This window comes from Micromys minutus (assembly GCF_963924665.1).
Source record: "Micromys minutus genome assembly, chromosome: 7".
NCBI classification, from domain to species: domain Eukaryota; kingdom Metazoa; phylum Chordata; class Mammalia; order Rodentia; family Muridae; genus Micromys; species Micromys minutus.
Window position 1 is genome coordinate 57918711 of NC_137976.1, and position 17807 is coordinate 57936517.

Below are 17807 nucleotides of genomic sequence, written 5' to 3' on the forward strand. Positions count from 1 at the left end.
CTCAAGCAGAGCCTCTGACCTTCTGGCTTGAGTTTAGCTGACTTCACTCAGATGGAGTTATAAGCAGTGTAACCCCAGCCCACCTCTTCCACCTAGCCTCACTCCAACTATGATAAAGGCTGTTTGTTTCACAACCTGCTTGTTCTTCACAGCTGGCCATCAAAGGCAGGGGAATCCCAGCATCCACTGCTTACCAATGTGTGTGTTAGAAGGAACTGGACCGTATCTAAGGAATGATTTCGATGTGAATGAAACACCAAACCAGATTAATCTGGGGGATATAATGAGGCCCCTCCAATGGGTTGTTGACTTATTTCTGTTATCTGTGCTTGTAAATTAGGCAGGCATTTCCCCCAACCCCACCCCTGTGAGCCTTGAAAAGGGCTTGTGGGGTCTACAGGACTTCAAGGGCCACAACCAAACAGACTATAAAAGGCCAATCATCACAGAGAAGCTGTTTGTTCCCCAAGACTCTTGCACAGGGGTCACCATTCCAGTGGAGTTTCTGTTTCTAAAGTGGGGTGGGGTGCCTAACACCAGGAATCAGGAACCACTCCACACAATCACTGTCTGGGGCTCTCACTGGACATTCTTTCTTCTTCGGGGAACACAGGACTGACGTGGGACCAGGAAGAGGGAGCTTCAAAGATAAAGAAAGGCCCTGCCTCCCAGAACTAGCCATAGACTGCTGTCCCCACTCATTACTTCATATCCTTCTTCAGCAAGTTACTGATGAAATCCTTCGCATCATCGGAGATCTCATCGAACGCCTCATCATCGAAGTCCCAGGTGGCTGAAGTGACGTTGGCTAAGGTCTCGTTATCATTGTCACCCATGAAGGGGGAAAGTCCGCTGACCCTGGGGAGAAGAGAAGTAGAACAAGAATGAAGGGGTGCTGGGCTAGGAGGGGCGGGGCCTGACTCCTCTAAGTGAGTGCTGAGGTCAAAGGTGGGGCTCAGCCTACACTCCAAGCACACACCAGATGGCTCTTGCACCTTTGCCTCCAGGAGGAAATCCACAGGGCTTCTGTATCTCAGTCACTCACTGCACCTAGGGGTACCCCCAACCTTTATATCAACCATAAAGGACGAGGTGGGAGACGTGATTAATTTATAGACGATGCATAAAGTCGACCTGAGAAACCCCCTCCATTTCCCTCTTCTATCCCGATCTCAGGCCCTTCAGTGTGTCCCTTCCTCCCATCTAGTCTCTATCCTCCACTCTAGTCTCTTCTACTTTATACTCCTCCAGCTGGGCGCTGGGGGAGGCACCATACAAGGATGGCTCATCAAACGTTAGCTAAACAAACACGAGGGTTTTCAATCAGCGAGGAGGTGTCGGCTGCCTGTGGCATTTATGTTACACTGGAACACAGGCTGTGCGGCAGAGGACAGAGTGCAGCCTCTCACTATCCGAGTGACCGACCTTGGGCACTATCCCTACTCAGTAGAACACTTTTTTCTCGTACTCTACAACAGTCTCTCAACTATGTGGTCCCCTCTTCAACAGCAGTAGGCACCGAGCACACTTTACCACCTGCAGTGTACAGATCTGAACTAGATGACCTCATTTAATCTCCACACTGCCCCAGAACACAGGTCGTTTTCGCTTCTTCATTACATAGAGTCTGCAAGTGAAGCAGGGAACATGTTCGGTGGCCTGCCCAAGGATTCCCAGACACTGAGATGTGAAACTAAAGTCTGGGTCTCCAGGTCCACCCTTGACTGCTGCTGCACACTCACATTTCTATGCAGATGAAGAAAGCTGTATGCATTGCACTAGTTCGCTGATCAGTCCACAGTTAGGGTTTATTTGGCACCATGTGTATCCCATAGTTGTAGACAATCTCTACTATCTCCCCGGAGCCTAAGCCAAAAATAGTTTGGAAGGGAGAGATCTCAAAGTCAAGCAGAACGCACTGTGTTCTCACTTGTGACCCCTCCGCACCTTTTCTGCAAGCCAGCAGGCCTCCCGGAGTCCCAACCTGAGATGAACCTCAAGTCTAGCATGAGTGTTCTATTGCCACCATCTTGGAATTGGTTTTTTTGAATATATATATATATTTATTTTATGTATATGAGTACACTGTAGCTGTTGTTAGACACACCAGATCCCATTCAAGATGGTTGTGAGTCACCATGTGGTTGCTGGGAATTGAACTCAGGACCTCTGGAAGAGCAGTACATGCTCTTGACCGCTGAGCCATCTCTCCAGCCCTTGAAATTGTTAATAATGCTTCAACAAATAGCCCCACCTCTTCAGTTTCTAAGTATACAGTTTGAAAAGTGTATACTTAGCTCTCTCCTGACCCTGTCTAAACCACATGAAATATATCAAGGGCACTCTTAAGTCAGGGTTTTATGAACATCCTTCTTCCAAATCCTTATTAATCCATCATTATAAACAACAATGCACTGACAGCTGCTGGAGTTGTTCAGCATTCAAAAGATCTCAGCTTATGAAATCTGCTTGTACCTGAACACTGTGCTTGAGCAACACCCACTTGAAACACTGGGGGAAGGCTGGCCTCGAGAGAAGCCCTCTGCTGAATGCAAGTACAGAGAGTAGAGAGCTGGTGGGTGTGGATTTTCTCACCCTAGTTAATATACTTGTGGTTTTGAGTAATAATAAACTATTGCAAATGGTTTTTCTTAAGCAAGATGCTGACTTAAACCCATGGGGGCAATCTAAATCCTTTTTGGTCAAGTACTCAAGAAGGTCTGAGTAAGAGGTTACCAGTCTTTGAGTTTACATGGGTATGTGTAATGTTATAGTGACTGGGGTGGGTTTCCTGGGGACCTCCCAGCTCCCTCTGTGTGATGTGTGTGGCCTAAGCAGGCTCTACCAAGATGCAGCCTGTCTTTGCTTGTGGCACCTGCTTTTGCTTGCTTTTACATATTCTGTTTGAGGCAAGGAGGCGCCAAGTCCTGAGGTACTCCAAAAGACAGCAAGAAAAGCAAACAGCGGTGCTGAGGAATGCGGAGAGGGCCCCTTCTGCATGCCTTCTTTCCTAATTAGGACTTGGAATCCTGCAGAGATAGTTCTTAATCGCTGTCCATGTTGCAGGCACAGGGAGCCCCAGCTCTGGCCTTGGCACAGCTTCTTCCTGGCAGCACATCCATCTGAAACACTCTGTCCTGCCCAAGTCCCCACTTGCCCGAGTTCCCCTTGAATCTGAAACTTACAGTACTGGTACATATAGCATGATGAATAAAGTAGAATTTGAATATTTGAATAATGCTTGTATCTCTGTTATATTTCTGTTTCAGTGTGTAGTGTAGTGCAGGCTGACCTCGGAGTCATGGTCCTCCTGCCTCTGATTTATGGATGTTGGGATGGAGTATATGGCTCTGTTTAATTTGGAGTTTTCTTTCTTTCTTTCTTTCTTTCTTTCTTTCTTTCTTTCTTTCTTTCTTTCTTCCTTCCTTCCTTCCTTCCTTCCTTCCTTCTTCTTCCTCCCTCCCTCCCTCCCCACCTCCCTCTTTCTCTCTCTCTCCCTTCCTTCCTTTTTTCTTTCTTCCTTTTTTTTCTTTTCTTCCTTTCTATTTAGGGCTTCATTGCTAGAATTTGCATATCGGGTCATGTATATTTTTATCTTAGGATAAAAATCCCAACTATTAACCAGTTAGCAAATACACTAATGCTATAGGTCACTCCCACCCCAGTGCTATCTCGTGCTCAATCAAAGGACTTACCCAGTTTTCATAAAATTGCTGTCTGGGCAAGTTCTTGGATACTTGGTTTCTCTCTCAAGGCTGTGGAATCTTGACATTCGTTCTCAAGTCAGAGTCCTCAAGCTTACACTTCGGGGTGTTCTACCAGTGCTGAGCATCCAACCGGGGCCCAAAACATGCTAACGAGGCTTCCTTCAGTCTCCTAGATCCCCCAGTCCTGGCTGCTTAATCCTCATTTATGCACAGGAGGGCCTGCATATATGTCTGCGTAACATGTGTGTGCCTGGTGCCTGCGGAGGCTAGGAGATAGTGCCAGAAACCCTGGAACTGGAGTTACAGAGGGTTGTGAGGGACCACCTGGGTCCTGGAAACCAAGATGTCTTCAAGAACAGCAAGTGCTCTTAACTGCTAAGCCAACTCTCTGGCACCCTAATGGCTTAATTTTTTTGTTTTTGTTTCTTTTATTTTGAAAGACAAGGTCTGTCTGGGTAGCCCTGGCTATCCTGGAACTTGCTCTGTAGGCCAGGCTAGCACCAAACTCAGAGATCTGCCTGCTTCCTATATGGTGGAATTAAGGTCACCATGTCTGGCATCATTAATTTTTAGTCTCCTCACAGCGGACTCCATTCACAACCCTGGGGCTAGAGCCTGCTCTTTCCCTGGGCTGGGATGTCAGGAGAGTAGAGAGCACGGAAAATGTCCCTGGGAGTACGCTTGCTCCGTCATTATCTTTAAGGCCACAGACATAATCTGGCTACAGTGGTAGTTAAGGGGCCACATGCCTGCCAGTAAAACTATCCAGTGCTTCAGAAGAGTTAGGCTTTATCCCATTTCAACCTTAAGAGTCCCCAGTGGACAGTTTGAAAGAGCAGATTTACGGGAAGAATCAGGGGCTAAACTGAGGGTTTAACTGTGTTTGCCAGAGCTGGAGTTTCTGAAGACAGCGGTTGGGCCGGGCCAGGGGTCAGAGAGGCACGGAATCAGAGGAATTCCTGGGCACAGCAGAGAGGAGGCAGCCCAGTCCCAGCAGTGCAGACAGGCTACAGCCACACACCTCTCCCCCCTCAGCATTTGCCTGACTTGCATACAGTGTTAGGGGATGGCCCCTGGCTCTTTGGAGTGTGGCAAGTACTTCACAGGGAGCTGAAGTGGGAGGTGTGTGGCTGAAGCAGTGTGGAGGATGAAGACCACAGGTAGGAAGGGCAGGCATGGAGGAGCAGGACTGAGATGGCACAGCAGACAAGAGTGGCTCTCCTCAAGGTGTAAGGGAACACCTAGCTGGAGGGAGGGAGGTCTCAGGAAGGCTGGTTTATGGTCTCCCTCTGGGAGTGTAGCCTGGAGCTCCTAAACCAAGCTAACTTCAGGAAGCCAAAGAATCCCCCCCTTCAGGAGAATCACCTCAGAGCTGCCAATGTTTCTATGCAAAGATAGGAACAGCCCTAATTCCTGAGCTGGATTTTCCAGGAATTCCAATTTCCACAGTGTGGTTGGATTCCCCCTGCATTGCCATTGGGGGAACGGTGCAGTCGGTAGATTAGGAGATTCCACACTAACAGGCGTTGAGCACATTATTATCTGGCCAATGATGTCCAGAGGCGCTCACTGTTCTCGGACAAGGGTGAGGAGTGCTTTCTATACAGAGGTGGAAGGGGCTAGCACAGGCTCTGTTACACAGATGACCCAGGTCTGAAGAGAGGGATGAGGATGCCACAGGGCGCTTGAGGGCCTCTTCCAGTCTCTTCAGCAGCACCTCCAGTTCTGCACTCTGGGGCTTAAAGGAACTCATTTGTTGGCTTTAACTTTTGCTTTTAGCATCCCTTGTTCTGCTGAGAGAACCTAGCTCCAAAGAGGAACTCCCAGCCTTTCAGAACCAGTGCAGCCAACTGCCACTGCAAAGGGTGTGGCCGTTAGGATGTGGAGCTAGGTTAAGCCAACTCGATACCTCCCCTCCACCCTTATCCCTCTCTTTTCTCCTGACACCAAATTGGTTCCTGTACATCAAAGTTATCTCCCTTGTTAAAAAAAAAAAAAAGTGCTTATTTCTTAGTCTTCACTTTAAAAGCAGTCTAGTTACCAATGGGGGGTAAGATAGTATCTATCATAATTGTTATTTAAAAAACACACTGCTCTTCTGACTCAGCAAGCCAAGTTCCAGGTAACATTTCTGGTAGAAAATACACAGTATTCTCTCTAAAAACCACATGTGCTAGAAGGCTGTAACATTGCAGACTGAACACTACCCAAGGTCCTGTCGTACCGTGGATTATGTGCACACAATGACAATGTGCACAGCTTGGATAATGAGCCATCCACAGTTGTGTGTAACAGTATGCATTAGATCCTCCCAGCATTGACTAAGAGAAGCCAGTCACTTCCTTCTGGGTCCTTTCATGAAGTCCAGGGACAGATAAAACTGACCCCAAACATCAGAAGAAAGGATGGTGTTGGTTCCTGGGACAGTAAGCATGAGAGGACCCAAGGTCTGCAGGATCCTGTTTGTATTTGTTTCTTTGATCCACTGTGGGACAAAGGAATGTGCTCACTTTCCCAAGCAGTCCTATTACCACTGCAATTAGTCCTGGTCTTCCTGGGACCAATCGAGTTTTTGTGCTCCAAGTCCTGTACCCTAGGAAACTATTACTTTCAGGAAAAATGGAACACTTGGTCACCTGCCCAGACCATAGTAAGTGGCCAACCATGCAGCTTCCACGGCACTGTGCTCTTTGATGTCCAATACAATCAAACCCCTGACCCCTGGCTCTGCGTTTGTGCTGAGATCAGTCCCACCTCTGTGAAATCCACGGATCAGATGATTCCCATACCATATGGCCTCCCAAAGCCGTCAGTGCTGCAAGTTCTGGGAGCAAGCTAAGCCAAAGCAGCACCAGCAGGGTCTGGCCAGAGTGAGCTGACCAAACAAGGCTTCTCTAGGGCCCAGAGATCGAAAGGAGCTATTTGGCCCAGAAGCTACAGAAGAGACAGGCCGAGCTCGAGGCTCTCTGTTCTTCCCTTAGCCAGGAACATGAAGAAAACATTCGGTGCAGTGTCCTTAGTTACTAGTGGCTCCTCCTAAGAGCACAGGGCAAGGCAGAGATGCATGGGTTCTCTGGCCTGGAGGAGGGTGACTCTAGACAGGGAGGGCGGTGACTCTGTTACAAATGCTATGGTCCAGGTCTAACTGAAGAAGGCTGTGCTCACAGGCCACGGTGAGTGTAAGACTTAGGATATGGAGAGCCTCACCACACCAAAGCTTTTCTACTAGAGCTCTGTAACCCAACTGGGCATTTAGAGTCACCTTTCACCCTGCGGGCTGAAGATTCCAAATGTCTTAGATTGTATTCTTTGAGAGCCTCCTTAAATTAATTTAAAAAATTGATATGCATGTGTGTTTGCATATACATGAATCTACATGAACCTGTGTGCATTATATGTGTACAGGTATTCATCAGAGCCAAGAACTGATGTGGGCAGCTGTGAGCTGCCTCACGCGGATGCTAGAAACTGAACCTGGGTCCTTTGCAAAAAAGAGTAAATGTTCCTAACCACGGAACAATTTCTCCAGCCTCCTTAAATTCTCTATGAAAAATACTTAATTTCCCCTTTGCCTTAATAAAAATATGCATATGCATATATTTTGAAACAGGGTCTTGTGTAGCCCAGACTCTGTAGCTGAGGGTAACTTGAACTTCTTAGTCTCCTGTCTCTCTCACATGCTGGGATAGAAATATCTTCTCCCATCTGGATGCTCGTATGCAGTAACGAAGACTGAACCCAGTACCCCGTGCATACTGGGCAAGCATCTCCTGACTGAGCTACGCTCCGACTGAGCTATAATCCTGACAACAATATTTCCAGCAATTGTGTGTTTGCCACAGACTTGGGGAGATTACTCCACACCTGCATGTTGGCACACAAGTTCAAGGGCTGCTACTAAGACTAACCACTGTGTCCTGAAACCCCAGCAAAACCCAACAAAAGGAGCATAGAGGTCAGTTACTTCAAATGTAAGCCTGGACAAACACCATGGGCCTGTTATAAGTGTAGCATCTCAGGCTGCTCAGCCTGAGGCAGTGCTTGCAATCTGAGGCATTGCCACAGAGATTCAGGTATATTATAGGTTGCCAAGCACAGGTGTACACTGTAGGCTTCTCTTCCAGCGTTGCTAACTCTAATTAGTGTATTGATTCCTGTGGTCTGCTGTTCCCATGTAAGCCTTTCCATTAAAAGTCCCCATTAATCAGTACATGTGCTGGAGTGAGAGATGAGGCGGATTCTGGTGTCCATCCTGTGAGCGTAGGGTTCTGTCCTTCGAAGACCAGAACAGAATCCCATCTGGGTTTCCTCTCACCACATGAGGCAGACCAAAGCCCCCAGGCGGCCATCACTAGGGACAGTGTGGCGCGCAGTATGGGGGGGGGTCTCTGTGTTATATTAGATGTGGCTACAGGAGGGTGATACAGGGTACTCACTGGGAGCCCAGGGGCAGGGTGGGCTGGTAGAGAAAGGAATGGGAACCTATGACCCTTCTGCTTGGGGGATGTGTTCTCCTGTGACTCACCCTGCCTCTCCCCATCCCACCAAGAGCCTTGGAACTCACAGAATATAGCAGATAACCCCGATGCTCCACATGTCTGTGGCGTAGCCGATGGGCTCATAGTTGATCACCTCAGGAGCCACAAACTCTGGGGTCCCAAAGAGGACCTTCAGAGACCCAGCGTTCTCTGAAACGGGAAGAGAGAGGGGTCAGTTGACGGCATATCACAGAGCTGGGAAGGCCCTGCCCAGCTCTGTGACAGGCACACCAGGAAAGCCAATAATCCATATACTCACCTTAAATGCCTGCAGTTGGGGGAAAGAGGCCATTAACGTACCTGTCCCTGTTCTTTCACAGGTCCATGTCTCTAGCAAGTCCCCCAAGGTAGGGATTGTGACTTATGCTCAGTAATCTCAAGTAGACTGTGGTGCTAACATGCACTAGGTCTGATGTTCTTTGTTGCCAGCCTCACAGGGATTTCTCTTTCTATTGGATAATTCTTTAGTCTTTAAAAGGATTTTTATACCTTAATGTTCTTGTTAATGCCAGGAGACAGGGATGATGCCATGCTACTCAGGACAAAAGGGAGGTGCAGGGAAGGGAAGTCACTTCCCCATTCAGCTCATTAGAGGTGGTCAGAACTTGGGCCCACATGGTCTGATTGCTGGGCCATGTTCTCCGTTCTTCCCATCCACTGCCTCTCCTGTTTATTCCAAACCGCCTTTGCTCCTTTCCAGCTGCTTAGACAATAGTCACAGCGGCTAGACGCCAAAGTGGCATATCTTGGCCATAAAGGAGCAGAGATGCCCATTAGTGGTCCAGTCCAGATAGGAGATGCCAGCAATGGTTAGGCTTCACTTAGGAGCCACATCTGGTCTGATTTAACACATCTGGGCCCATGTCAATATTCTAAACCAAGGCCTTAGTGGCCCGAAGCCCCACCCTAGCCTACACCCAATTCCCCTTGCTGCATTTTAACTGCTTCTCTGTTCTTTGGTCCTCAGATACTGCTCTTCCTACAGTGTCCCTCTACCAAGGAACAGGAACACTGTGTTCCTTGGGCTCTGTATCTGCCAGCTCATGAGGCCAGTGCTTCCCTATTTGTTCCACTTATTGGTGGTTATGGTCCAAAGGAAGGTCCTACGTACTGGCCACTGTCCCTACCCCTCCTTGTGGCAGAAGAGAATAGAACAGACATATTTTCTATCAGGGAAGGTTCTGGCCATACTGTGCTGACCATTAAGCAAGTCCAGGCCTAGGAGGACCTCACTGAGCTCTGTGTCCTCTGGATGACCACCATAACCTCACCCAGGACTGGAGGTCCTGGGAGATTTAATAGGTTTATCTCGTCCAACTATTCCTTGCTTCTCACCATAAGGACTTGAGTGCCTGGAAAGAGGTTCTGATCACCTTTTTTCTGCTGAAGATGTCAGAAGTTAGGGAGGGGGTGAAACAGCAAGGTGCTGACAGCAGAGGGGCTCTAGAGCATGCTGAGCTGAGCCCAGGGTCCCTATGTCCAGCCTCAGCATGTCACCGGCCCATGGTGGACAAAGCTTTAGAGAATCTTGTATCTCCTAGCCTACAAATTCTCCAAGTAAGGATGAATGAGGCTGGTTATACATTTTCTTTAAATGAGAAAGTACTGTTCAAAATGTAACATAAAGCTGATGTGAGAAGCCATCACCACCAAAAAGAGCTGCTGTCACTAATGATGATGTCATCATCATCATCATGACCAGCACTATTGCCATCATCAAATATGTAGTTAAGGCCAAAGTGCTTACTGTGTGTAAGGACTGTTGCTATTGTGCATTAGCAGCCTAACAACTCTATGGGGCAGGAGCTGTTAAGTCCACCTTACAGAAAAGGATCTTCAAGTTTAGAGTGACACAGCAGGGACTGGCAGAGATGGGATTTGAGCCCAAGAAGTCTTACTGGTCTCAGACTTTGGCTCTGACATTGTACATTTCCAACACGCAGTGTGTAGAACACACACAGCCATTACCTCCACACAGTAGCAACAACAGGACAGGTAGATGGGCCTTACCGAGTCTTCGTGCCAGGCCGAAGTCAATGAGCTTGATCCTGGTGCCTGTCTTGTTGACACACATGATGTTCTCAGGCTTCAGGTCCAGATGCACAATGCCTTGCTTGTGGATGTACTCCACCCCTTCCGAAATCTGCCTCATGTACTTGATGCACTCCCGCTCTGTCAGCTCGAAGTCCTCATCAATGATGCGCTCGAACAGCTCACCCCCTGACACGCTGTGGGGACAGGAGGAGGCAGGAAGTGCACGGCAGTCACACCACAGGACTCTAGGGGCCAGGATGGCAGGGTGTCCTGCCCAAGTAGGCCTGTGTGTGTATGTGTACGTGTGCGGACACACATGTGCATGAGCCAGGTTTCCACAGCTTTCCAAGCCCCATCCATTCTCCTACACGCTCACCTATAAGGAAACTGAAGGGCTCGGGGAAGCACCTGGGATCTGGGAAGCCCTCAGGCCAGGCGTGAATGAAGAACTATGAACGAGATTGCCTTATTCAGAAAGGTGATCCCTGGTAGTCTTTCTCTCTCATACACCCTAGCTGTGTCCTTTAGGTACAGGGAACTGACATTTAAGTAGTCATTCTCTTACAGAGTATAAGAATAGACTTGCAAAGTTGAAAACAGAAAGCTACCTTTGATAACCACAATCCTCAGTCAAATTTCTGGTGTTGGTTGAACACAGCCTATTTTGCATAGCACTTATAATAAATCTGCCGACCGTGAGAGTTCGTTCTTTCTAGCCATAGCTCACTTATCTTGCTAGAATGCCTTCCTTGACTTTCTACCTGACAGATGTTGGATCCTGATGTGTGCAATCCACTCCGTGTCTAGAACCCATAGCTGGGCATCCACTGCTAACCTCAGGGAGCCATCATGTACCCTGTGTATATGCACAGCCCTGATGTCTGAGATTTACTGTCTTCTGATCCCCCACCCTAGGCCTGCAGACCCACTTTTCCTGCTCACTCCTCAGAGGATTTAGAGCCATGTGGCATCCAGGTGTCAGTAACCTTGTTTTCTACAGTGGCCTGTCAGTCCTTCTAGTATTGTATGTACAAGCTCTCCTATAGGGAAATGCAGAGCCAGGTGTGAATCCGACCTCTTGAGTTTAACAAGCTGTGACTTTGGGCCAGGTAGTTCCCTGTTACTGACTCTTGCAGGAGAGACAGACAAGAAGATTACAGAGCCTGTATGACGCCATAACCGGCTGACTCCTCTGGAAGAGCAGCATTTGGTAACCGTCACTGAGTATCTCTGGCCACTAGAAGGCGCTAGTAAAGACACTTTAAAACCACCCAGAGAAGTAAGACCCTACATAGCCAGCAGGTGGCGCCTCTTGTCCTGAAGCCTTCATTTCTACTGATTTCCAGGAAAGCTCAAAGACAAAGTCCATTGTTAGGCCATAGATAGAGTTTCTTCATCTGTAAGCTACGGATAAAAACATCCCTACCTGTTGAGTTAACACTATGCAGCAGGGTACTAGCATGTTATACATCTGTTTTCTTTTAAAGCACCATTTGGATTTATGTTGAAAACACAGGTTCTTGGGGCTGGAGAGATGGCTCACAGGTTAAGAGCACTGGCTGCTTGTCCAGAGGGCCTGGGTTCAATTCTCAGAACCCACAGGACATTTCACAACTGTCTGTAAATAGAGCTTCAGGATATCCAAAACCCTCACACAGGCATGCATGTAGGCAAAACATGAATGTGTAATAAAATAAATAAATCATTTAAAATTATATATACATACATACATTCATAACTTACCTACCTACATACATACATGAGAAAATGCAGATTCTCAAAATCTTCCCTCTGAGACTTGCTTTTGTAGCATCTTGGGAGGAATCTGAGGACCCATATTTTAAAAGTCCCTGGGCCACCTGAATGACCAGACATATTTGGGAAACCCTGGTATACTCTACTTTCAATCCTGTGAGGACTGAAGTTCAAGTTCTTGAAAAAGCCCTTCCCTATTTCTCCACAAACGGCACTTCCTTCTGAGGGTCTCCATGCCTTGCCTCTGTTCTCCTTGTATCCAGCCTGTCTTGTCTCAGTTGCATGAAGACTGGCTCATCGCCCGGATCTTACTTGCAGCTGCCAGTATCTGGTACAGACAATGTGCCCCCAGATAGCTGCCTCTAAGTGTAAAATGTTCAAGAAAGCAGCCATTATTTCAGCTTCCTGGGGAGGGTCTGAGCGATAAGTGTAGATGTCTAAGCTCACACGGCTGCATTTCTAGATGCAGATAACTTAGTCAGCATTGGTTCCCTAGGCTCACACCTACTCAGCTCTATCTACCGTATTTCTAAGTCTCTTCTTCCTGGGATGGAAGTACGTAAGAACCAAGTTTCATAGTTCTGTAGGTTTCTCTTCAAAATGGTCAAGACAACAGGACGAAGGTTTTGGCTAGCTAAAGGCTGCTACATACACACATGGGACAAGGTGGTGCCAGATGAAATGTGTGTGTGTGTGTGTGTGTGTGTGTGTGTTTAAGATTTATTTATTTATTTCGTGTATGTGGGTACACTGCAGCTGTCTTCAGACATACCAGATCCCATTACAGATGGTTGTAAGCCACCAAGTGGTTGTTGGGAATTGAACTCAGGACCTCTGGAAGAGCAGTCAGTGCTCTTAACCGCTGAGCCATCTCTCCAGCCCTGAAATGTGTTCTTAATAAACAAATATTGAATGGATAAATGAACAGATACTATCATGAACTGTACTCATCCCAAGGGACCGACCTCATCCCCAGAGCTGCAGGTCTGTGCAGACCTTCCCCAGCAGCTAGAGAGGAACTGCTATCCAGGGACTTGGTATCGAGTCTTTACGCTTTGCCTCTTGGCAGCCAGCTGGATGCTCTTTTATAAATGTTGCTAACAGTAGAACAAAGATGACACCATTCACCAGGTATCCAGCTAAAGTTCAGGGACCCATCACCATTTGGACAGTCCCAAGCACCTCCAAAAGGAGAAGCCCAGGCTTAGGCAGTAGCCAGAAGGACCCTTGCTGCTGTATGCTTGGAGCTTGTCCAGAAACCAAAAGTCAGACAGGCTGCAGAATATTCTTATTTCTGCATATCTGAGGCCAGGACTCTGGAATACATTTAATTTCTCTCAATTTCTCTATCAAAACAAAAGACAAGAAATTGACCTGGTGATCGTCAACCTTTTCTTTGTGGCTGTGTGTTAGACTAGGTTGGAAGGGATGAACAGTTGGAGTATGAGCCCAGGTTCATTTCCTATCACAGGGAAAACTCTTAACCCTCACCTCAATAGAGGCCAATCTAGTATCTATGCCTGTGAGAGGCTCTGTCCTCGGGGGAGGAGTGGGGTGCAGGGATGAAAGCCAGGCCAGCTGAAACCTCCTTACATTTCTCTGCTTTTTTTTCCACCCTGCTTGCCAAGTCCCAATTCCTAGCTAAGTATGGTATTCTGCCCACTGGTTCTGCAGCCTGGCCTTACCCAGGCCTGCCTCCTTCTCCCCCCCTCTTGTGAACTCGCTTAAGGTTTAACTTCTAAAGATAAGACATCTCTCCACGTCCTCATGTGCCCACACTGCACGGACTAAGCAATCCGTTCTAAAACCAATGTGACATCCAGTCCACAAAGCCTCGGGGAGCTGTGACAGAGTCACAGGCAGGGAGGTCCTATTCCTAAAAGGGGGGGAGGGTGAATCTGACCACAAGATACTAACGAGGATATTCTCTAAGTTGTTTATGACCCCACCAAAAGTAGTTCTATAGCCAAATGGGAGCCTTGAGATTATTCAATCTAAACACCCTTTGGCTGGTGGTACCTAACAATTAAAAAAAAAAAAAAAATCACACTTCAATAGTAACAGCTCAAAGGCAGGCCTCCTGAGAATTAGAAAGGACTTGATCCACAGCCTCTGCTTAGATACTAAAATACTCCCGGGCTACTTTTAAGTGGAAAACAAAGCAGAATACAGGGGGAAGTCAGCTTCTCATTCTTCTGATGGCTGTCTGTGCCAAGCACTGAGCCTCACTGCACAGCTCCACCTTACACAACAGCATTCATTGTGTGTGTGGAGAGAGGGAGGGAGGGAGAGGGAGAGGGAGGGAGGGAGAGGGAGAGGGAGGGAGGGAGAGGGAGAGGGAGGGAGGGAGAGAGAGAGAGGGAGGGAGGGAGAGGGAGAGGGAGGGAGAGAGAGAGAGAGGGAGGGAGGGAGAGGGAGAGGGAGGGAGAGGGAGAGAGGGAGAGAGAGAGAGAAAGAGAGAGAGAGAGAAAGAGAGAGAGAGGGAGGGAGGGAGAGGGAGGGAGGGAGAGGGAGAGGGAGTGAGGGAGTGAGGGAGAGAGAGAGAGAGAGAGAGAGAGAGAGAGAGAGAGAGAGAAAACACAGGCTCTTCACAGTGAAACTAAGGATTGTCAGAGCTGAGTAACTTATTCAAGGTCACATCCTGAGGGAGGCAGCTGGGACCTGTAAGGTTATCTGACTCTGATCTACACTTTCAACCATTTTTGTCTGTACCAAGAGTGCTTTCTGAGAGGAACGTGCCTGATGTCACTGTGAGGAGGGATGAGAAGAGGCAGCCATCCTGCGCTCCGGCCTGGTCCTTCCTGCGGAAGAGGGCCAGCCAGAGTAGACAGCTTCTCTTCTCTAAAAAAACTGATTCTGAAGTTCAGGATGCGCAGCCTTTCAGCTATACAAGAATGCCTTGAAAATCCTCAAGTGAACATGCCCTTTCACCTTGTGAACTTTCACTTCTGGGAAGGAAGACACAGGTGTGTGCACATAGGCTTCAGGGAAAATACGCATGCGCAAGGCTGCTTGCAAAATCGAAAGGGCGTGAACACTTCCCCCCATCTCTTATCAAACACAGATGGCTCGAATGCACACACCGTGGTGTGTGTGACCTGAGATCCCTCGGAGTTCTGAGGATGCAAGGCTTGTTGTGATAACAACTTACTGAAGACCACCCAGTGCTAGACACTGAGTTCACGGCACACACTGATAAACTCTAGGACAGTAAAAATGCAGATGTTATATCTTAGACACTGAGCTCACAGCACACACTCTGATAAACTCCAGGACAGTAAAAATGCAGATGTTATATCTTAGACACTGAGTTCACAGCACACACTGTGATAAACTCGAGGACAGTAAAAATGCAGATGTTGTATCTGTTTGTATTTTCATAAAGAACATTGGAAGAATACAACACCCTCCCCCCAAATAATTTACCTCTGGTGATGTAGAAACAGGAAAGATGAGTGAATGAACGGGAATAAGACTCTGTTGCATGTTTCCTTATCGTTTTTAGTGTGACTTTATAGATTAAAAATAAGATGAGACAAAGAAAAATGAAGGTGCCTGTGAAGGACACCTGGCTTAACGATGTTTGTGTATGAATGCATATGCTGGGGGTGGAGGTCTGGGGTACAGAGGAAACAATGAATTCTGGGAAAGCCTTGCCTTCAAGTCATCTGATCCACCCCACTGCCTTTGTATAACTGAAGGAGTGGGGGTGGGAAGGTTGGGGGATGGGGTAGCAGTAAGAAACAGTGAAGTTTGGAGCAGGGCTCAATCTAGCATTCTTAACTCCCAAATATGGGCTGCTTTTTCTTTTAAAAGGAAGGCTGGAGGCTGCCCTGTTCCTTCCTTCCCACCATACACTATCTCTAGCTGAAAATGACCCTGTAAAAGCAAGGAACCATGATAGCCTAGCTGTTTCACAAGAAGTCAGGAGGACAGTGGGTACAGGGGTCCCAGGGCTGCTAGCAGGCTGTGGCTCAGCGGGTCTGGGCCAGTTTTGCTTCCCGCTGCTCAGTCATGGTCCTGGGGATGGTGAGTATCTTGCCCGTCATGCTTGCCGTGTGGTGGAGGTGGGTTGGGACAATGGGAAGGACACGGGGAGGGGCTCTCAGAGTACAGTGCTACTCACATCTCCAGAACCATGACAATGTTGGCCTTTTCCTCGAAGGCATCCACACACTGGACCAGCTTGGGGTGGTGGAGACAGTTCATGATGCTGATCTCCTGACGGATGTTGTCTTTCTCCTTGGCGGAATAGGCCTTGAAAAATTTCCCTGCCCAGATTTTTCCAGTTTTCTTTTCCACAAGTCGGAAGACTTGTCCAAACTTTCCACTGTCAATGAAAGAGAGGAAGAAAGCCAGGTTGAGCTGAGTTCTCTTCTAAGCCGGGGGTGGCAGACCGTAGCCTGTGGGGGCAGATTTGGTCTTACTCTTTTTATAGTAGAGGCTTATCGGAATGCAGTTACACTCTTTCACTTAGACATTGTCCATAGCTACATGGCTGAACAGACATGACCCAGGCACATGGCTCATAGACCTAACATAGAGACCACAGGCCCTTAATGGAAGAAAAAACATGCTGATGATGACTCTTGACTAATGAAGACTGTTTCTACTTCACTTTATGGCCCAACGTCTTCCCTTCTCTGTACATCCCCCTCCCCGAGAAGATGGGCTGAGGTCCTGCTTTCCAAATACAGAACTATTAAGTGACTGTCCTCTTTCCACTCCATTCCAGCTCAGATGCTCTGGGGTGAGGGGGGGACTGGCTGCCCCTGCTAGGAGCAGGGGCTCTTCTTATTCCACCAAGTGACTCCCCCAGAGCTGAAAAGAGGGCTACACTGTGCTCTTGGTTCCTCCAAATCACCAGAAATAAAAGCTGAGCTCAGAGCGTCCTCAAACTCACTGTGTCCCTTGCCCGAGTGCTGAGATTACAGGCATGCGCCAATACATCTGGTTTATGCAGTGATGGCGGTGGAATTGAGGCCCTCGTGCGTATTGGGCAAATGCTCTATGAGCTATATCCCACCACGCACTTTCTTTCTTATCCTCAGAGTCTAAAAGTATAACCAAGAGTTGGGGGGAGATTCACAGCCTGTTGGCGTCTGACTGGTGGTATTTTGTATGTCCTGGGGAGGAAGAAACCAGTCAGTGGCTGCACAAAGCAAGATTGTCTGGGAACTGTGAGGCTCACTGGGCGTGCCAGCACACCCCAAAGCTGGTACTGCCGCAGAGACGGTGCCTGTCAGGCACAGCTACTTTGAACCCAGTGAAGGGATGCTAAAGAGAATTGATTCAAATCTGGTCCATCTGTTTGAGTGCTGTGCTGTGAGCAGAAACATAGATGGCCTTGTCTGAGGCTCCTAGAGAGCTGAGCCTGCACAGAAGCCAAGGAGCAGCTCTGGAGGAAGCCCCTGATGAGACTCTGGTTTGGGAAGAAGCTATGTCTAGGAGAGCATAGGAGGAGGTGGTAGGATGAGCTGTGGTCCTGCACCCTTTCCCTGGGGCTCAGAGGCAGTTTTGAACTCCACTTACGATCCTAGTCGCTCTTCAATATCATACACATCCGATACTTTCTGTTCAGTGTTAACCGTCACCGTCCGGTAATCAACCTCAGGCTCCTTTTCGTCTGTAGGGCACAGGTCGGGGTGAGTGAGTGTGAGCCATCAGATTCCTCCTTCCCAGCCCCTCCATCCCAGGAGCCCGTCCCAGAGACAGCTGGTCTCACTCACCATCATCGGACACTTCCACTTCATCCTTTGGCTCTGGAGAAGAC

The 17807-nt window shown here is 48.1% G+C and overlaps 1 protein-coding gene across 1 annotated transcript in view; it reads right to left on the reverse strand.

Annotated features, from left to right (window-relative positions):
- The window catches only part of MYLK (myosin light chain kinase), a gene marked incomplete at its 5' end in the record, with an annotated part of 169062 nt that overhangs the window by 13859 nt on the left and 137396 nt on the right, over positions 1-17807 (reverse strand). The window contains 6 exons of the mRNA XM_080918785.1: positions 706-858; positions 8272-8395; positions 10256-10473; positions 16161-16364; positions 17567-17660; positions 17764-17796. Coding sequence (XP_080774911.1) covers positions 706-858; positions 8272-8395; positions 10256-10473; positions 16161-16364; positions 17567-17660; positions 17764-17796 — 826 coding nt within the window. The remainder of the gene's footprint in view (positions 1-705; positions 859-8271; positions 8396-10255; positions 10474-16160; positions 16365-17566; positions 17661-17763; positions 17797-17807) is intronic.